Source organism: Dermacentor silvarum, chromosome 2 (genome assembly GCF_013339745.2).
Source record: "Dermacentor silvarum isolate Dsil-2018 chromosome 2, BIME_Dsil_1.4, whole genome shotgun sequence".
Taxonomy (NCBI): Eukaryota; Metazoa; Arthropoda; class Arachnida; order Ixodida; family Ixodidae; genus Dermacentor; species Dermacentor silvarum.
The window spans coordinates 185969693-185991429 of record NC_051155.1 but is presented as its reverse complement, the minus strand read 5'-3'; the positions used below and the strand labels follow the sequence as shown (position 1 = coordinate 185991429).

At 50.7% G+C, this 21737-nt stretch overlaps 1 protein-coding gene across 1 annotated transcript in view; it reads right to left on the bottom strand.

Annotated features, from left to right (window-relative positions):
* LOC119440606 (phospholipid scramblase 2-like) overlaps window positions 1-21737 on the bottom strand; it is a 55525-nt gene that overhangs the window by 26007 nt on the left and 7781 nt on the right. The window contains exons 4-6 of the mRNA XM_049662981.1: window positions 14001-14105; window positions 10082-10159; window positions 6849-6988 (exon numbers count right to left, since the gene is read on the bottom strand). Of these exons, the coding sequence (XP_049518938.1) occupies window positions 6849-6988; window positions 10082-10159; window positions 14001-14105 (323 nt within the window). The remainder of the gene's footprint in view (window positions 1-6848; window positions 6989-10081; window positions 10160-14000; window positions 14106-21737) is intronic.

Genomic DNA, 21737 nt, shown 5'->3' with positions numbered 1-21737 from the left:
CAGTTGCGCGTCGCCGGCGAGTGCTAGTGTTTTGCGAAAAAGATGAGAGAAATTTTCTACGGCTGCTCGCGGGGAACAATAAACGTTCAGAACGAATAGCGACCGGTCCATGCGTTTTCGTGGTAGGATTTCGACGAGTGTGTGTGGGATGTCTGTGTATTCTATATCGTGCTGTGTGGCCGTGAGGTTGTTGTGTACAAGCGTGGAAATGCAAGGGGAGCCGTGCGGGTCGAGCTGCTGGTAGGCCGCGTAGCTAGGAAGGGTGGCTGGGGCGGACGTTTCTTGCAACGCGATGACGTCCGGAATTGATTCAGTGTTTGCCTGCGGATCGTTTTGTAATTTCTTTATGAGTTGCTGCAGATGGCTCCGTTTTTTGCGGTACCCCCTGCAGTTCCACTGCCATACGATCAGATTGATACGAGCCATGATTAATTCATGGGAGTGGCCCCTAGCGGCGTGGAGGGGCGACTGCGCGATGAGGAGCGGTGGCGTCCAAGATGCTTATGAACGCTAGCGAGCGCATTTTCTGTGTGTTGCTTCAGAGTGTTGTACGAAGCGTGCGTGTTGCCGATTGCCTGCTCTAGATTTGCGAAGCGGGCATCTATGGCTTGTTGCATGCTATTGAGACGGGTCTCGAATTTCGCATCCAAGACGTTAAAGCGGGATTCGAGCTTTGCGTCGCTGGCTTGAAATGCCTCAGCTACGGCTTTCGTGACTGCCCCTGTAATGGATGCGTCTATTTGAAGCGACTCAGTTGAAGTGGTGGCTTTACGCTTTCCCGCAGCGGCGGCTTGCGGCTGCTGCTGCTGTGGGACGGTGGTTGTTACGGGCGGTTGGGTGAGGGCCCTATTCAATTTGGAGTCGAGCGACTGTATGTGCTGAGTGAGGTTTTCTATTTGGGATAGGAGTGTTGAGATTTGGGACTGCTGCGAGGACAATCGGGCCTTAAGAGAGGTATTCTCTCTGACCAGCTCCCTCACCTGTGTGTCTTGCGACGGGTCCTGTGACGACGACTTCAGCGAGGACGGGGGTCCTTGGGCCCAGGCAACCTTCGTGGGGCCGGACGACGACTGCGACGAGCCCTTGGTCGAATCCAAGGAACAGTCGACCGATGTCGAAGCGCCCCGGGAGGACGAGGCCAAGAAGTAGCGGCTGGTTGACGGGGTCCTCGAGCGGGACCTCGAGCGGGACGGAGATCTGTTGCCGGTGCGGGATCTCGAGCGACTGGCCCGTTCTTGCTGCGGCGGTTGGCCGAGAGGCGGGAAAGACTGATCGCGGGACGGCGAGCGGCCGGTTCGTAGGATCGACGGTCGTCGAGGCGATTTAGACCGGTTTGAGTTTGGGCCGGATGGCGTTGGCTTCTTCACGAAGCGATATTTACAGTTGGAACTGTTTGTGGTGTGTCCGCCGTTGCAAACAATGCAGCGGGCCTGGCATGTCGGCTGGGCGTCTTGCGGGGCCGGCGGGTGGTCTTCGCCGCAACGGGAACAGCGGTTGCGTCTGGGGTGAGGGCACACGTCGGTTCGGTGGCCCACCTTGCGACAATTGAAGCAGGCTTCCACCTTCCGATAGAAAGGGTAGAGGCGTATGTGCACGCCGTGGTAAAATATCCATCGGGGTAGATGATCCCCGAGCATCGTGACGAGTATGTGACTGGTCCGTCCCATACGGCGGCCGCCCACCACGGGCATATTCGGGTTGCTCTCCTGTAGGTCTTGCAGGATTTCTTCATCGGAAAAATTGTCGAACGCGTGGAACATGATCCCACGAAACGCATCGTCTGGAGGAGGGGCGTAAATGTGAATTTCGATGGCCTGGTCCCCGAATTTTAGGGACGTAACTTGGAGGTACGTCTTTGCTCTATCTGAGTCTTGCACGCTTAGAGTGAATGTATTGTTGGTAGGGTGGACCCTCACTTGGTCGCGGGACGCCGGCGGCTGGTCCGGTAGCGATGCTGCCTTGAGTAGGGCTTCGTATAGTTGCCAGGGCGGCAGCTTCGTGAGGTCGATTGGGGCTTTGGGCCGTCCCACGATGTGGATGGCGTCGGCCGGCATCCTGGGTAAGGGGCCGCGTCGTCGCTGGGGCGGCGGTCGTGGCTTCGGATCGTTGCGAGGTGGCCGCGTTTGCTCGGCGTCCTTCGGGTCCGGCGTGGCTTGGCGAAGCTCGAGCCTTCGCTTCTCCTGGGCACGAAAACCGGGCGGCGGCTGCCAAGAGTCGTCCTCCCATTCGTCGGTCGAGATCGTGTTTCCTTCTACTACGCACTTCATGTCGGTGGGCGGCCGGGTGCGGTAGGAAAGGCGGGCGGCCGCGAGAGAACGCGCGGCCGCGCTGAGCCTAGGCGCGCAACTGCGCTAGGCCCAACTGTCGGGCGAGAAAATGTGGTCGAGGGAAAAAGAAACTCTCACTTGAGAATGGCCTTCAGAAAGCACGTGAAATTGGTATCCACGGGTTCGGAAACACTTCGCGCACCCACTCGTGCAAAAAGCATTTACCTAGAAGGATATTTACGGCGAGAAAGTCGGAAAATCACGGAGCTCGATGCGGATGCGTCCGTTGGCTCCGAGCGCCGGCAGCGTTCCTTCGGTGGGTTGGAGAGTTGAGCCTCAAGGCTCGCAATTTTAGCGCGGAGAGGCTCCGTGTGCTTACGGATCTCCTCGGCAATTAGAGTAGGATAGGGAGGGGTGGATTGGAAAGGGGAGGCTGCCCCACCGGGACCGCTCACCTGCTTGCCATATTTCACTGCGTTCGCCCAGGCACCGGCTCCCACATCCTTTCGCTGTTGTTGCTGCTGGCCGCGGTTCCCCTTGCCGTCGTGTGGTGGCTGCTGCTGCGCCGCTTGGCCCTTGACGTCACCTCCACGTGGTGGCGCCTGCTGCGTTGTGACGTCGACGTAGCGTGATCCGCCGTGCGAGAACGCCGCATGATGACGAGTCTTCTTCCCCGACTTGGGGAGGCCGCTCTGCTGAGGGGTGGTCATCTTGGGTTGTCTGTATTTGGCTGTACATTCGCGCGAGTTGGTGGCGTGGCTTCCTCCACAGACCGCGCACTTTGGGTTGCACTCGTGAGGGGTCCGCACCCCCTCCACTAGCTCCGCCTGCTGTCCACACAGGCCGCACTTTGCATTGGCTGGGTTGGGACACGAATCAGCCCGGTGTCCAACGGTGCCACACAGTCCGCAGGCCGGAATGGTCCGGTAATAGGGTTGAACGAAGGTGATTTCCGAGTTGTAATGAATGTAGCGAGGCTTGACTCTACCAGCAAAGGTGAGTCGTGCCTTGTTCGATGTGCCGAATTTTCGTATATCCAAGAGTTCGCCTGCGCGCCACTGCAGAGCCTGGCGTAGGGTGTCGGTCGTCTCGTGGTTGGCGACCGTGACCACGCCGTAGCAGACGTCCTCGCCATGTTGCTTCAGGTGGCCGTGGGCGTCCATCTTGCCTTTGTCAGTTTGTAGCTCGAAGTCGCCGAGCAGCTGGTCCGCCGTTTGGGCCTCCCGCGTGCTAGCGATGATGAGGTTCTGCTCCGGCGAGAGAAGCAGGTTGAGCGTCGCCGCCTTTTGTACTCCGACGAGAGTAACGAAGGCGGCGCCGAGCGCGCCACGTTGAAAGACGTCTCGTAGCGCCACTGGCTCACGAGGCTTGATGATGACGACAAAGTCTTCTGGGTGTGGTCGAGGCAGAGGCTTAGGCTTCCACGTCGTTGTAGGCTTGCTGCGCTTCGCGCCGGATCCTTTTGCCGCACGCGTGGCGGATCCTGTCTGAGTTGAAGGTGCCTTGCCGGCGGGCGGGGCCGATGGAGCCATTTTCATAGCTTTGCGCTGGGAGCGGCGCTCAACCATGCGAAAGAGTTCTTCGTTGCGGATGGGGTCCGCAGCCGCAGATTGCTGTCCCTCGGGGACCGGGATCGTCGCCCACGCCATGGCGTCGGGATCGTAACCGCGTTGAGCAGAGAGATCCGTCATCTTGCAAGACCGGTCCGTTCTCACCCGCGCGCCGACGTAGCCGTTAGGCTCAGCGTCGGCAACGCGAGGCCGGAACGGAAAATCGCTCTAAGTTTGCCAAAAATGGGCCCACCTGGATGAGATTGGTGTCCTCGGGTGCCGGGCAGCTTTAGGAGTCCGATGGAAGCAAAATTGATGGGGTTGCACGAAATTGACCGTGGCTTTCGTCAGTAATTGACGGAGCCGATGCACCGCACCACGCAAGAGGCAAACGCCAACCGCGTTCCCTCCCCCCCCCCCCCCCCCCCCCCCCCGGCGGGGAGCCGTCGTGGAGATCAAACACGCAGAAGTTGCCGAAAAATGGGCCCACCTGGGCGCGGGTGGTATCCGGGTGGAGCAGAGAACTTGGCGGTGACGATGAGTCCAGAATTTTGGGACAATGGCGTGAAGCACCGCAATAATAGGTGATTATTGACGGAGCCGATGCGGAAAGCGTCCGCCGTCTTCGAGCGCCACCCGCGTTCGCGCACGTTCGGCACGAACGCGGGGTAACGCGGACGGCGTCGGCAGCAGCGTCCGGGCTGCCGATGTGTGTGTGTGTGTGTGTGTGTGTGTGTGTGTGTGTGTGTGTGTGTGTGTGTGTGTGTGTGTGTGTGTGTGTGTGTGTGTGTGTGTGTGTGTGTGTGTGTGTGTGTGTGTGTGTGTGGTGTGTGTGTGGTGTGTGTGTGCGTGTGTTGTTGTGTGTGTGTGTGTGTGTGCGTGTGTGTGTGTGTGTGTGCGTGTGTGTGTGTGTGTGCGTGTGTGTGTGTGTGTGTGTGTGTGTGTGTGTGTGTGTGCGTGTGTGTGTGTGTGTGTGTGTGTGTGTGTGTGTGTGTGTGTGTGTGTGTGTGTGTGTGTGTGTGTGTGTGTGTGTGTGTGTGTGTGTGTGTGTGTGTGTGTGTGTGTGTGTGTGTGTGTTTGTGTTTCGCGTAAGGTTTCTCTGTGTAATGCAATTCTTTTTTTTTTCGGGTACAAGTTGCACCGCCCCTTTCTTACGCACCAAATAGAGCAAGCGACGAGCCCGTTCACGAGACAGCTTTCACTGACGCTCGCGGTAGGCAGCCTCTTCTTCAGGAGCACACACTACTCGTGGTGGGCTGCAAAGAAACCCCTTATCTTACCCCTCTCATTGGTTCCCTCTTCCCCCAGCGCGCCGCTCCTTCTCTGCTGGTCACGTGACCTGCCCTCCCCCGGCGCGGCTCTCATCCTCTCCAGCTCAAGTGACCTGCGTGACACCGGCCAGACTGGGAAGGCTCGATTAAGAACAGCTCTGCTGTTGAAACTATCATCATCAGCATTGGCTCAAGCGTCGTATTCTTCCGCCGCTGGCTCGTTGGCGCCCCTCGGTTTGCGCTCGTGCCACTGCTCCCGCGTTCATCGTCGTCATCTGCTTCCACAGCTGACAGCGTCGCCGCTAATCATTCCAGTGTAGAATTTCACTTCTTTTCTGTCGTCGTAACGGGGAGGCCACGTTAACGGGGGTATGAGCCATTGCTTGGGGATGTATGAGCTATTCATGAGCAACTGACAACGTGTCCTAACGCGTTTGAGCAACGCCGCCGCAAACGCGCTCGGCAAAGGGCTTGTCATGGACGTACCAATTCTAGCGCGAGGGCTTCTGAAGTCTAGGCGAAACGTCATCGAAGAGTTGAGTGAGCGCGATGTTGAGGCCAAACGTCAGTGTCGTCTTGCCCTCCAGGAACCCGACATCGGTCGTGCAGGCCTCGGCAACGCTAGCGCCAACATCCCCGCTGCGACGGCCAGGCTTCAACGCGATGCGTGATGCCCAACGACGATACGCCCGTTCTCAGCGTGGGGGGCAATATCCACTACAGCAGACCCACCACAGTCACAACTTCACTGGTTTTCCATCTTCACCGTAGCGGGAGGGCTCCGATTTTATTTTTATTTTTTTCTTGGTGGCATCGGCAGTAAGGGGAGCGTTCTCGTGACAACTAGCATTTTGTGACGCCTGTCATTGAGACGGTGCGCCTGCGGTAGAAGACGCGGATGCATGCGCTGTCGCTTGAGACGCTGCGGAACTCTCAGAATAAATCATATCTTTCATACGCCCTGATGTCGCCCCCATCTTTCTCAGGAGGACTTTGTCTTTCATTCACGTACATTAGAGGTTGAATAGCCTTCCAACGTTTTTATGATTTTCACTTCTTTCACCCTAATCTACGCACACATTTATGGTCCCCATTCGAGGGACGGAAGAGTGACCTATGTACATGCTTCCAAGGAAAGCAGTTGTTGCCCTGACGAGGGCGAGATATGTTGTCGAAACGTTGATTCTAGCTTGGCACACTCGTTGTCCGGTCAATGTTGATCGCATAGTCTCCATCTGTATGTGAACATCTGTCGTCTTCGCACGTTAGCACCACGCTGCGTGCTGCTTAAGATACATTTAGGTTTTCTCTTAGCATATTTCACAACATAGCAGGTTACCGACAAACTGAGCGAGAGTTCTTGGCTACCTTTCGTAATGCCTTTCCAAATGATTGGTCTCGAAGTTGCCCTGTTTCGTGCCCTGCCTGCTTTGAATTTATACTTAAGTAAGCTAGCTAAAAATTATTTCAATTGTATACTATAATATTGCATGCCAGTTTCTTGTCCACTCAGAGCATGATACGTCTTCTAAATTATCTTATCAGAGAATTAGGTATGCCTTCGTGGCAAACATTCAAGTCGGTGTAGAGAATGTCACGAATGCAAAACTGTCATTATTGACATCCTGTATTGGAAGTTTCTATTCACTAGAAAGCCCGGTAATGGCGCTGGAAGGAAAATGGCGAATCTGTAACGCAGTGGTTCGGAGCAATTACTTCGTCCACGAGTTTTAATCCCAGTCAAGACAGATAAGTCTCACCTGCAGACAACAAAAACACCAGCACTGCGTGCATCTCAGGGGCCGCACGAAGCGCATCACGGCGTCGTTTTTGTAGTCCAGGACGTCCATCACTAAACATCGACTTTGCCCGCAGCAGACCCTCGTGCAACAGTTCGAATCTGTAATAAAACAAGAGCTATTATCAGTACAGTGCCTCACATCTTACAGATATTCTGCGGACCTAATACTCTCTGATAATTATACAGTAAGCGCGTATCTAATGTACTAACAAAGCTGTCATTGTGACTAAAACCGGTGGAAAACACTCGCGCCAGGAATGTATCCTCCAAGAGTTTCAAAAGTTTACGCACAATGGGCACTCCGTAGAAGACATTCACATTTGTGCTAATTGGTGTCATTCTCGATGCTTGCTGGGAAAATTAAAAGCGCTTGCCGTCTGCGAATCACTTAATGCATCGAAATGCAACATCCTATGAATAAAAGGTGCTTTGGCAGGAACAAACAGTAGAAAATTGAAAGTAGTATAGGTGCACTGTGGGCTCCGTAGAAAAGCTTTCACCGCAGTTGGAGGCCTTTTCGAACGTCCTCTAGAGCAATTCATGAATTTTTTTAGAATTGTTGCTGTTAACTTGATTGAGTGGACAGCGAGGCGTCATTTATCTGATTTCGTTAACATTCAGTACCATAGTGTTGTGCAGTTCGGACATGTCTGTGAAAATCAGGTAGACTAGATCGTGTACTATGGTACACGAGTACCATACTATATGTACAACGATACAACATACTATGTACATACAATGCACTATGGTGCGCGTGAGGTTCCTTGCCATGGGTGTGGAGATAGCATTAAGCATATACGCTCGCTCTACTTGAGCAGACAGCGTGGATTGCAGTGGCATATGAGAGTGATACATGGAAAAACATATGAAAACATATGAGAGTGATACATGGAACGAAAGAGCATGGTACCGGACGAAATGGATTCAACAGAAAAAAACACCGCATATCCACGAAGTGAATGATGATGAGTGGGCGAAGCACCGGCCGGGAGATCATTCTGGCAAAACGCCGGAAGCTGGCTTCCGGCTCCCGGAACCGGAAGACGGAGCGTGGCGTAGATATACTATATATATATATATATATATATATATATATATATATATATATATATATATACGGTATTTCAGCGAACACTCATAAATTCTTAAAGGTTGCCTGTGGCAGATAGCACAATTCTAGTTCATGAGCTGGTCTACTCGAAGAGGCGGGCATTACTTGCACAAGAAATTGAAAGCCATACTATAATAATTAACAAAAATTCACTAATTAACGCTTAAACTAATTAGTTGATGCCCCATATTGCAATTTACCAATTGTAGCCGTGGAGCTTGCAAGGCGGATCCACTTAGAACGAAATCTCGGGATGACACCAGTTTCGAGATAATTCCCGAACTTTGCGGAGAAATGCATTGGCGTTCCAGTTAGTTGCTTAACAAAACGTTGCTTTCTGCATCGAAGTACAAAAGTAACTGGAACGCCAATGCATTTCTCCACAAAGTTCGGGAATTAATATCTCGAAACTGGTGGCATCCTGAGAATTTATTCCAAGTGGATCCGCCTTCCGAACTCCACGGCTACAATTTGTAAATTGCAATATGGGCCACCATGTAATTCGTTAAAAACTTAATTAGTGAATTATTTTTAATGATTCGATTATGCATTTCAATTTATTGTGCAAGTAATGTTCGCCTCTTCGAGTCGACCAGCTCATTAACTAGAATTGGGCTATCTGCCACAGGCATCCTTAAATAAATTATGATAGCGTTCGCTGAAACACCCTGTATATACATATATATACTACAGTATATACAGCGCTTATATAGCCCTTGTGCACCGCAGCGCCCCTAGCTACGGACGAGAGAAAGAGAGAGCGCGCGCGTCGGGAACGAGAGAGAAAGAGAGCACAGCTGCGCCTCTAGCGGGAGTGGCGAGTACTAGCGTGGCTACGACGGCGCGACAAGAGACAAGGCTCGACCCTAAGGAGCATCGCCCCTAAAAGCATTGACTGCCAGTGATAGTACTGAATTCTTCAGTGCGCCCGTGCGCACAGGTGTATTCTTCAGTACTGAGTCGCTAGAAAAGACACACCAACCAAGCAATGAACGAAGCAGAGGGAAGTATAAAATGGTGCCCGATGTAGTAGTAATGAAGTGCAGAAGAGACTTAATTTGAGAGTGCTGGTACATGTGTTCTGTCCTATGCACCGTTACTCCGTTTAGCTGTAACATACACCAACCAATCCAAATTAGCAGTCTTGTAGTAATTAAGTGTACAAACATTACGAGTGGCTCCGTTTTTAATCAAAGCAAAATTGGAAGAAAAGTGCAAAAAATAGTTTCATAGGTGTTCTCAGGGTCTAGGAGTTAAGTGATTTCGTAAAACGTGTTGCTCCTCATAAAACCTAAGACGTTCGAACGCTTCGAACACAACTCTGCAAGAAAAAAGGTCAGGGCAGTCGGTCTCGCGAACCAAAATTTGTGAAGTGAGTTGCACTGGCTCGTTAAACCTGTAAGGAACAAGACGAGTCATTTTTTTTTATTTTACAGCCTCTTTCATTTTCAGCCTGTCAATCAGACACTGAATGGCCAAATTCTACAGCGGCCCCGTCACGTGGTTCGATGACTGCTGTAGTCGCGCGCTCTGTGACTTCAAAACCATAGCGAAGTCTGTACTTGATGGGCCTGTGTGCTGAAGGGTACGTATCCCAACTGTAGGAATAATAGAAAACATTAGAATGGCCATTTGTGGAATATCAGGTTCCGGAGACGTTTACGTGTTTGGCCGGGTTGGTGGCGCCACCTGTCGGCGTGGGGTTTCACCACGAAACACGCAGACCTATCATTCCAATTACTAGCTATATTATACTATGCCTCTGGTGTTGGGTTTCGGCAGCGATGTAAACTTTTTTTTTCGTCGACAATGACTTTCGTATAAGACGAAAACATCTATAACGCGATGTGGTTGGAGAAAGCGTCACAAGATGTTGTTACTAGCGTTGTTGCTGTCGTCCACGTCTCTGGCAACCAGCTATTACGTGCATAAGAATAACAATAACACGTTTTGGGACAAGCTAAAACACTCTAATGACACTTCTTTCGGTACTCACAGTCGTAACTCCCTTTGCTCCATAACACTGTCGTATGGTAATGCACAAGTTATTACACAGATGAAGCGTACACAGGTGCGCTTACCTTCCTTTATATTCCATATGAGCTGGCCCTCTTTGTTCTTAGCAGTGTATTTGTTGCAAGTCTCTACACCAAGCATAGCTGGAAAATGAACACAAAAATAAAGGGTCACACTTTCGAACATATTTCTGGGTCTATTGATGCAAAGCTTTAGGTTAGATACAAAGGACAGAAACAAAGAAACCGGTAAATGTCTACTGAACAGAGCGTACTGTGCAGTAGGGCCCTTTGCATTATAATTATTTACTGTAAGAATCAAAAGGCGACGAGAGGCGGTTGCTCCGAACGCCTTCTTTACTTGTGCCCTTGCCCACACTGCCTTGTGCACTTCATCCTTTACACTTGGCCCCAATTCAAGATTCCGGCGCGACTTGGAGCTACGCAAATTAGCATGGGGGATTCGACTAGTGCCGAGAGTGAGGTCGTCGTTGGTCAGCTGTCCAGCGCTCAACCAGCTTCATTGGAGGGCGGCACTGACTGATAGGCTTTGGTCTGGGCTTTTGTATACCCGTCCTTGGTGTAAGCAGCGGGTGCCGCTGTTGACATCGCAAGTAACGCCAATAGCCCAGGTGATGTCCTTTTGCCATACAGCAGGAGTACGATTACGCGCTTGTCCTCTGCATCGTACCCTGCTCGAGAACAGTTTCAGTGGCGTTCGTCGTAGTGTGCGGCAGGAATGTTGGCGGTTGCGGATAGGCCACGATGTCGCGCACAGGTTTGTCTGATTTGGTTCAAGTGCGATGGCGCTTAAGTAGACGTGTGAAGCACTGGATTCGAGGGTCTTGCGCCAACATCACTGTGGGCCCTCAGCTATATAAGCCTAAGTTTGTTTTTGAGGAACGCTTGAATGTCTTCCGGCCTAACTTGTGGACCAAGGCTCCGCCATGCGCTTGAATCACAGGAATTCGCCGATACGTCGCTGGTATTTGAGCTGTCCATGGGTAAGGTCCGGATGATGGTTGGTATGAATCTGGAACATCGGGAGAAGATGATGGCTCGTAATGTACGGTGCGGAAGGCGTAGGTGGGAGCTTTTCAGAGTACCAAACAGAGGCACCTGCATTTACTCTGAAACCTGTGGGCTCTTTTGCGTCTGATAGGGAGATTTGCGCCAGACTGTCAGGTATGCGATAATGATGACATCATCCATGCTCGTCACCTTGGATTCTTTTAGAGAGGCCACTCTTTGCGCAATGTGAACGTATTCCGCATTCGGTCGGTGACCGCGCTGCTATCTGAGGGTGTGGCTTCGACGGTCCAGGCAGGGTCTCCGTGCTGTAATCTGTGGATAGGTCGGGTGCCCGAAGTGGTAGCGCGTCAAGTACGAGAGGAGCCGGCGCCTCGGTGTGCCGAAGTGTTGATGCGTTTGGGAGCCGCTTCAGCGACTGCTTAGGATGGGAATTGGTCTCGGCCTCTGGCCCTGATGGTATGGTGGCGGATACAAACGCAGAGTCTGAGACAGCAGCGGAACAACCAGCCCGTGGTTGGTGCCTGCGACGGGGCAGCCTGCCGACCTCTCTGTCAAAGGGCTCCATGGCACAGCTGCTGCGTCGGAGTAGTGCCCCTCGCGAGCCTCGTCCGCAGAAGAGCGCTGCTTGGACTCACCGCGTACATACGAGAGCGGGAGGAAAACATACATCAAAGCTGAGCTTCATTTCAGGACCGGTGTACTTGTCGCCTTCATAATGGTCCCTGTCGTTTGCAGCACCGTGTAGCCGGTTTGCTGCAACTAGCCATCTTTTGTGGTCAGGCATTCATTGGGCCCACCCAAAGGGTAAGGTCATCTTGAAATCCACGAAACCTCAGTATTTCCTCGACAGCTGGCTGCAAAAACTACCACGCATTATTTCCGCCAGGCTGTCTATCCAGTTGCCCGACGAGCTAGGGTCGGCGTACGCGGACACTGCGGTGGCCATGGTACTCGTGGCTACGCGATCGACTACCAAGGAAGCGTGGACGGCATCTCTTCGTTGCTTGGATGATAAGTGGTTCTTGAGGGAAAGGGAAAGGTTGGCGCTATCTTCTGCAGCCCTTGAGGGAGCACGGCTCAGCGCCAAGCGTTGCTTGGAGCTCGAAGTAGTAAAGGAGCTCGAAGTAGTAAAAACAAAACGTAGTAAGAAAACGTGGGGGGGGGGCTTTGTGTGTGTTAGTGTGTTTTCGCGCGCTTCGGAACGGGTCATCTTGTCAAGGAACAGGGAACAACCGCATCGGGTGCAGTAATTTGCCAGTTGTCTCCAAGGTGTCTTTTAGCAGCGGAGGTGTTTAAGCCGGCCGTAATGTGTTCCGCCTGCCACTGCGTTGCCTAGCAATCACCTCGCGGAGTGTCACGCGCTATGCTCGGGACAGAGAAAGAGAAAATGAGAGCGGGCGAGAGTGCGCGCGTCGTGCGCTATGCTCGGGAGAGAGAAAGAGAAAATGAGCGAGAGAGAGACAGAAAAACAAATTATAGCAGCACCAACGAAGCAACGCGCAGAAGTTCTGCCGACGCCATTCGCGCTTCTCCATTTCCCGGCATTATAACCGAACGCTCGCGGTGTCCGTGACTGCAGCAGGCGCCTATGGCGGCTGCTCGGCCAAGCTCCCACCTGCTGCGCGCTACTGCACATGCACCGTGACGTCCTCGTAGTGTGTCGTCTGCTGCCCGCCGCCCGCATTCATTCGCCCCACTTCCCCTACGTGTGGTCGGAGTGCAAGTGCTTCGCGAGGCGTTCCCCGATGCCACAGACCACGAGGAAATGCTTATACACTTCGTATAACTTAGCATCACTTCGTATAGCCAGGACCAGCTAGGAACCGATCAGCTCGGCCGTGTCTTTGGCCTTGCGCCACTATAGTGTAATTTACCCCTCGTTTTTGTTTCCTTCCGAAGCATTAGTTGCTTCGTACAAGGTACTTTGAGGTAGAAAAGTAGGTTCCTGTTTCCCCTCGTTCTGCACCTCTTCAATAATGATGATGAGAAAAATGTTTTACAGCGTACGCTGTTATGGGCTCATTCCAATAGCCGTTTCGGGTCGCGATGATGCCGCTGCGTAAGCGCTATCGCCGTAAACGCGAAAAAAAAATGTCACAGTTTCGCCCTAAGGGCGAAGCGATGAATGCGATAGCAACACAGCAATGTCATACGAAGTAAGGTGAGCGGCTTTGGTAGCAATATGAATTGTAGTAAACATGAGCTGATTAAGTAAGCAGGTGTGCTGCGGCGCAAGTAGACCGACATGAAGAGAGACTCGATGACCACGAGAAGGCGCGTGTGAAACGGTGGTGTTGATGAGAAGCGCTTCCCGTGGGCAGCGCGTGCGAAGGGACACACCTGTAGCGCTGCACTGCCGACCCGGGCAGCATTACATGTGTAGCGTGCGTTGGAAAATGTGGCCCGACTATTACTAACTGATAGAACAAGCGTGGTGTGAGCGCGCACAAACAAACATGAATAGATCACACTGAATGACTGCAGACAACGACTGTGAAAACGCTGGCAGCAAGCGCATATATACGCCGCAGCAGCGGGCGAAGGTATGTGCGGTCTATCGCTTCAACGGAAACTGAGCGGCGAATGCACGGCGCATAAAGGTCAGAGCCGTGTGGAGATAAGAGACGGTGCGGTCGAACGAACGACGAGCGCGGTTGTTGGCAGCGTAGAAGTGCGCCCCAAATCAACATTTATGCAGCTCCCACGCACTGTGGCAATCAAAGTTATGCGACGCATTCTGCAGGTGGTCGGGCTCGCAGCCTCATTTAGGGTTCCGCAAGACGTTAGCAGATAAGCCAACGTATATTTGTGCAAGGCGCCAATTGGTTATGACGCGAGCACGCGTGTAACTATAGCAGCACTGAGACAACGGCGAAAGAAGCATCGAGTCTAAACGTTGTAACGGTGCACACGATACTAGAAAATACACAACTTACCGCTACCTCCATCTTACCTTCGGCCAACTCAAGTTCCTGCTGTATTATAACTTGATCTATGGCTGTCAGGTACTCAAGGCCGGGAGGACAAACGACGGAGGTCCCTGGTTTCGGCATGTATGCTATGGATGAAAACAGAGTTAAGTCATAAGATTGACAAATGTTGAGAGCGCACTCGATTGCAACAGCTGCACATTAAGCGTTTGCATCAATTACAATAAAATCGCATTAATTTACCGATATCTTCTGCTTCACACAATTTGGGCAGCTAGGCGTCAGAGCAAGGGGCCGTGCAGAGATGCTGATGTCCTCGCAGAAAGATGAAACAAGCTGAAGCATTGCAGTCACGCTTCGTGTGCGACGTATGGTAATGTCAGGGCGAATGCGCGTGGGATTTCTTCTTGCCCCCAACATCTGTAATAAAATGCTCTAGACAGGAATAACATGCTTGATGGAAGAATAAGAGGCAGATACATTTCGAGACGACGGGGATTTCTAGGTAAATCTTGTTTCTGTGCAAGATATAGTCTTTACATACGCCACGGGCATATGTGAATCCTTGTGAAGCAGCACAAGCATAGGCCGGCTGGTTAAGCAGATACTCACTCATAAACACTCACCAATATTTTCTCAGGCTACGTACTCCCTCGAATTCATGCGTACTCATACTCGTCAACACACTACCACGTTCATAGTCACTACCATTCGCATTTACCGCCACCCACTCTCACTGATATTCGCGTCCACTGGCACTCACCGGCACTCAATAAAGCACACTCACAATCGCCGAGAGTCACACACGTTTCTACTCAGGTTCATTGAAAATCACCGTCCCTGAATTCCGTTCGTAGTCACGTTAACCGGCCCTCAATCCTATTCATATTCACGTCCACTCATGCACACCATCACTTACTCCCGTTTAAACTCACGTTAATTCACACCCTTCGCTCCTCCCTTAAGCTCTATCACGAATGGGCGTGGAAAGAGTGAGTCAGTGTCCTCATGAATGAGTATGCTGACCCATGAACACAAGCCCCGCCATTATAAAGAGACGGTTGCCAAAGTAATTTTGGTAACAGTGCAACATAACAGCAGCTCCTCACTTGATGGTGCAACTTGCTCAGAATGGAGCAAAGGTTCCCTGCCTAAAAGCAAGTAAATCTCCAATATTTCAACGCATGTAGACGTTGCGATGATTCTACGTCTTCCGAAATGGTGCTATAGGAATGCGGAGGAGGGAGACGGAAGGCGAATGGATTTGCGTTTGTCAGTTGCTTCACTTCGTTACATTTTTAATGAAAATATTTTAACAAGGAAACAATACGTCGGCATGTGCAGCGTCACCAACATTCGCTGCATTAATCCGGTAGCGAACACTGGCAAGCTTACATTGTAAGTTGCTGCAGTATCGCATTACCCCGGTGTTGGTAGTGTGAATATCTGCAATGTGCACTAATGGTTAAAGTTGAAGTTCTTTGCTTTCCTTGTCTTTAGTGTTGCTTTTAACATTCAGTAAACCGACAGTTACTGCTTTGCCTATACCACTTGAATACGCATAATTGCAGATTCACCAGCTTTATTTGACTTTTTGAATAACGGCTGCAATGTTAGGCGAAAAAAATTTATCCAAATGTAGAACAGGCATAAATCAGTAGCTCACACAAGTGACACTTCTCAATGTAGCAAACATATTTGTAATACAATAAAATACGCTGGCAATAAAGAAAATCGTTGTGCTTCTTGTATTCTCGAGAGTTATCAAGAAGTCAGAAGCACACGTCTCTGTCTACAATGTACATTTCTTGCGCCCTCGAGAAGGTACCAGCCATTACATACCACGTCTAGTCAACGCACTTCAAAACCTTTCTTTCAACCAAGTCGTGCCCCTCCAACGGAAACAAAAACAGTTCAGATCCAATCTATCTCTGATCCTACGCATATGATGGAATATGCAAAGCGAAGCCTTCGTGCAGTGTGTAATTAAATCTTATAATCAAATGCACCGTCTCCAGGATTCACTCACCGATAAACCGACCACACGCGCCAGGAGAAGGCATAAAAAGCTTCGCTTTATTAAATTATCTGCTTGTAAATCTATCAGCGCATAACGATATCCATATGTCCTCACCATAACAAACACGTATATTTGTTGCAGCAATCTGTATAACATTTTTTCTTTCATCGCGCAATTTCGTATAATAGAAGAGAGCCGGCCACTGGCATATGTCTAGGAGTAGGAAGATGCTTAGATGTAAGCCCAATAATTATATGAATGATTAGTTATAAGGGATTGTCCCGTGATGTTGTAAACATTGTGAACTGGGCGCACGTCATGAGATAGCGAATTCTATTTGCCGCTATTTCCCAGCTGTGTGCACGACACGTTTCCTCGGACCCTCAGTGTCATGTCTTCCCAGAAAAGCGTACTGGAATGGCGACGAGCGCTCTACGACACACTCCCACATTGCTGCGTCGAAAATCGACTCTTTCGGGAGAATTTATCAGCCCTCCTGCTCTCAGATGGTCTAGATAGATGTCTAAGCACCTACTATATAGATGGCTTAATCACTTTTGTTGAGCATCATACTACACCCTCAGGAGATATTCCCGTTTTTCACGACCAATTAAACTAAGCGTAACTGCTGTGTAGGTCTACCGACGAATACGACTACGGCCGGAGGCGACCGGAAAGCAAACCTAACGACGCTGCCGGCCATCTTACACATCATGACTCCCCGCTTCACCACGGATTCAAACGGATGAATCTCACGTGCCTCGAAAGCGACACCGGGTACCTCCCTCTCCAATAATTTCATTCTCAGGCCAGCCATGGGACAAACTCTATCCAAGTGGAGCCACCGAATGCTGTTAATTAAGCCTTACCGCAGGCATCAGCGCAGCGTTGGGCCCAAGCGGTCGGCTGCCTACGACTTGAGAAGCTTGCAAAACATTTCCATCTTAAGCTATTCTAACACAGAGGCAGTTAAAAAACTTCTGAAAACCACAACTCTGGACGCAGACGAAAAATGCTTTCAAATTGCCAACCATGAAGTCCCTCCCCAAAACGCATGCCGCGGTGTCGTCCACAACGTAGAGTCTGGCACTACAACCGAAGCTCTAATGAAAGAGCTTGAAGCGCCAGGTTACTAGATAACCTCAGCGCGAATGATGCGCAAAAAAAAAGCGACGGCGGTTATCACGTTCAAGAGAATATAACTTACATGCCCAAAGAGCTTTTATTCAAAGGAGCCGCATACCGATGGGATGACCACAAACCGAAAACACAATTTTGTACTACGTGCTTACGTGATCAGCCACATATACGACGTGTGCCCCAACGCACACAAGTCACGCTGCCGCACCTGTGGAAAAGTGATTGCACACCCGGAGGAACGCCACGCCTGTGAACCGCACTGCCCAAACTGCGAAGGTGACAACAAAGCCGATGACCCGATGTGCGAGCTCCATCAGCAAGCAGACAATGCAATCAGGCTGCCTAAAACATATCAGGAACTGCTAAGAAGAACGCAAGAAACCGAAAAAAGTGATCACAACCGATGATGCCGAGCCTGGTACAAGGCAAGGAAAGGGCAGAAGCTAGTCCAGAAATCGGGGCCAGCCATGCTTCGGTTGCACCTCCGTAAGTCGCAGAGACCACTCAAAATCAAGAGAGAGACAATCGCAGGTGAGCCAGCCATCAGGCAGTCGACCAACACATATCGTGCTCAACCCTCACGAGTGATCAATAGTGACGGCTAGAAGCTATAAAAGCATTGTCACACAGCAACAAAAGCCGGACACAATTGTACTGCAGGAAGCCCACCCACTTTAACGAGCAACAGCCTACTGCGAAAAAAAAAAAACGCATGCGACACTAGTCAGGAAATATGTGGCTGCAGAAGTCGTTCCCAGCACAGTCAAATCAAGCAGCTTAAAAATAATACCCAGACTTTGCACAAACATGCAGAACAATCCCTCCCAAAATCTACATCGCAAACGTGTATAATCGCCCTCGCACAGGAGTTTAGTTTCTGAAAGATTTGGATAGACTAAGACAAACAAGACAGTTCAGTCACCTCATAGCGGGGACTCCAACTGAGCCCACTGCTTGAGATTATACGCGCAACACGCCACAAGGCAACGCTTTAGTCCAGACTATACAAAACTCCCAATATACGCTGCTCCACGAGCACAACTCTCCAGCAAAGTACGAAAACTCCGTGCAGCGCGACATAACACCTGACCTAACTATTATCAATGGCCCACTCCAAACAACGTGGATAAACACCCACGGTACTCTTACAGATAACAATCTCATACAAATCTAGATACCCATATCTGCCTTTAAAAAAATATCTCATCGGCCCTTCCGCGAAGCTGGAACGTGCAGTGCCTGTATTTATCACTGGGTTAATCCCGAGGGTTGATTTAAGTATTTCTCAATTAAGAGGTTACACACGCATTCTGCTGCAACGGAGAGAATGACGTCACTGGCAGTCCGCCCACAGTCCGCCGTTGTCACTTGCGTTCTCTCGAGTTTGCTCGGTGGCGTGGTGCGTGGTTAGCAGTATTCGCCCGCCACTTCGGCTTGTGATTCTTCTAAATTAAATTGCTTCAAAATTAAATCTGTCTGTTACGTAACACAATGAATGGCTCATACCCCCTTAAGCAGTGTCTCATACCCCCGTAAACGCGGCCTCCCCATTACGACGACAGAAGTGAAATTGTGCGCTAGAATGATAAACGGCAACGCAGCCAGCTGTGGAAGAAGACGACGACGACGAACGCGGGAGCAGTGGCACAAGCGCGTGCCGAGCACGAGCCAACGAGCCAGCTGCAGAAGAAGACGACGACGCTGATGATGATAGTTTTCTGTGGACAGGTGATTTCGCCTAGCAAAGTGTACATAAGCACAAAATAACTGGGAGGCAACACGCAAACAGAGACTCCCGGGAGGAGCATGCCTAAGTTTGAAATACTGAACTTGCAGCTCTTCACAAACGCAGTACAGCCCACAAAACCGTGATACAGAAGGTAACAGACAGTCGCAAACAGACAAGCATCTTCATCTCTGGGATGCACGTCATGGGCTCTTAAAGGGACCCTGAAACGATTTTGCCGATTTTGTACAAACGTAGTGAGTCGTTAGGTTAGGTCCTTCTGATCATTAAGTGATGCATTTAAGTGCTCCGCGTAAAGCGTGTGATTTTAATCGGTTTTAAAAATGTGCATCACTATCGATCACAGCGGCGCCGCTCCCCTTCGTTTTCATCCGCATCCTCCCAATTGACGTAGTTAGCCCAATTGATGTCTGTTGGGCGAGCTATCCGATTGGCTACCCAGGTCGCGTCATCGATAATTTTCCAACTTTATGGTGAACAAATGTTGTTCGTAGTAGTTGGAATGTTGGTGAATTTGTTTCTCTAAAGAAGTAACAGGAAGAGAACACACAACGATTGTTCATCACTACACTCAAGCACTTCCGGCACACAGCAAGTGTCGTCTCTTTGTGTTACAACGTTCTCCGTTTTGGCGCGAGCTACGCGGTCAGTGTTGGTGTCGAGCTTTCTTTTCGCGAGCACCATGGATCTCCCTCGTTACGTTGTGGGCTGCAAATCTGGCGATCGGCGACACGTCAAGCTGCGACATCGTGTCCCTCTGCGAGGAAACATGCAAGTGGAGTGGCAGCAGTGCTTCGGGCTATTGGTATTCGATCGGATCCAGCATCTACGTGTTTGCGGATGTCACTTCACGCCAGAGGATTACCACCACAATAGAGAATTTTAGTCTGTCTGCTATTCGGGAAAACTCAAGCGCCAGCGGACTGGGCGTTTTGCCGGATGGGCGTAGGTAGGGTGGCTAGGCCCAGTCAGGAGACAGATTGTCTCCTTTGCCTCTCTTCGTGAGAATTTCCTGAAATGTCCGAATAAAATAAACGAAAAAAAAAGCGAATTGGGCCGTTAGTCTAGTCACCCATGCGGAGGCGCAAACGTGCACGGCCTGCACGGGGCCAGACACCCGGTTGTACTGAGCTCTACCAAACAAACACAGAGCTAAGATATCAGTAACCAAGTGTTACTTTCTGCTTTCCTACCTTCCAGCTGGTTTTAGTGTTCTGCAGGAACGTAATCATGAGCCCATTGTTTAAAATGTTTTACATTTGGTTACAGCAATAGTAGCTCTTTGTCTGGTTAAGCTCTGCGTCAACAGGTTGCTAGGCACCGTGCAGGCCGCTCAGGCCACTCACTTTTACGCTAAAGCCCCTTCATCACAGCGGTAGCAGTATGGAAGGGCCTTAGTTTACGCCTCCGCCCACCCGCCAAAGCGTTTACCGAAATACCGGACAGGCTCGGCGCTGCGACAGAACGTTCGCTTAACTGAGTTTATTTAGCGCGAATAAGACCAGACACAACAAGACACAGAGGACACACAGGACGCACACGGCGCTCTCCTGTCTGTCTTGTTTTATCCAGTCTTATTCGCGCGAAAACACTCAGATCAAGATGCCCTTCAACAAGCCCACATTGATACTCTGGAGAACGCTCGGGACGCACGTAGCTTGGATAGATCTCGGGGGGGGGGGGGGGGGGGGGGGGGGGGCAGGAAGTGCTGCTGGCACGCTTTCTCACTCCGGCGTTTTCACGAGTTTCCGCGGTCATCGAGCGAGATGTATTCATGTTCAACGGTGCGCGCGTGACGCCGTGCTTGTCTGTGATAGTAAGCGAGTTGTGGTAGTTAGTAAGCGAATGTTTTCAACTTTATACGGCCTAATAAACTACTATCCTTGCTTCGTATACCTATCTACTAGTTTGCTATCGCAATCCATGCTTCGCCTTTCGGGTGAAACTGCCACTTTTTTCATAACCGCAAGTTTGCGCTTGAGGTCGAAGCGAACACATCTGGCGAATATACACATCCCCAAAAGCGCGTACTGCACGGATCAGTACTACCCCCTACACTATTCAATTTGGTCATGCTTCGAATACACAAAGCTCTACAACCAATCCTTGACATCAAATATACCACCTATGCTGACCACACCACAATACGAATCAACAGGGACTCACCAGGCCACATTGAGCACACCTGCAAACGGCGATGAATGCGGTACACACTGCAGCGCAAAGCATCGGGCTTAAATGCTGGCCCGAAAAGTCAGGGCTTCTGTAGGTTCGCAGTAACAGATGGAAACCACCGCACGTATTCATACATAGCGCGGGAACCACAATACCACAACCCACACAACTCAAAACTCTAGACGTCCGCGTCCAACGTGATTGGGTGGCGCAGCCACCACACAGCACCTCCTAATATATACGGGTCGCCAGCACTACGGATGATGGGGTGTATATCTAACCGGTACAAATGTCTGCAAGAACAGAACATGCTGCAACTCAGAAATACGCTACTCATGTCCCGCGTTCGGTACCACATTCCGTACACCAACCTCAACAAGAAGGAAACAACACAATTAGACATGTTCATTCGCAAAACAACCAAACTCGCACTCGGCGTTCCGATCAACAGAAATACGCAGCTTCTCGAACAGACAGGCAGCTGCAATACACTCGAGGAACTCACCTATGTGCACAAACGCGTACAAAAACTACCTCTATTTGACCACACCGATACTGAGCTCCAAAGGCATCACCACAAAATAACCACCACAAGAACTTAAAATACTCCCCCATACCACTTCTGCCCTACTAACCATAGCGCCCATTCCGCGACATATGGATCCATCCCGTCACGTA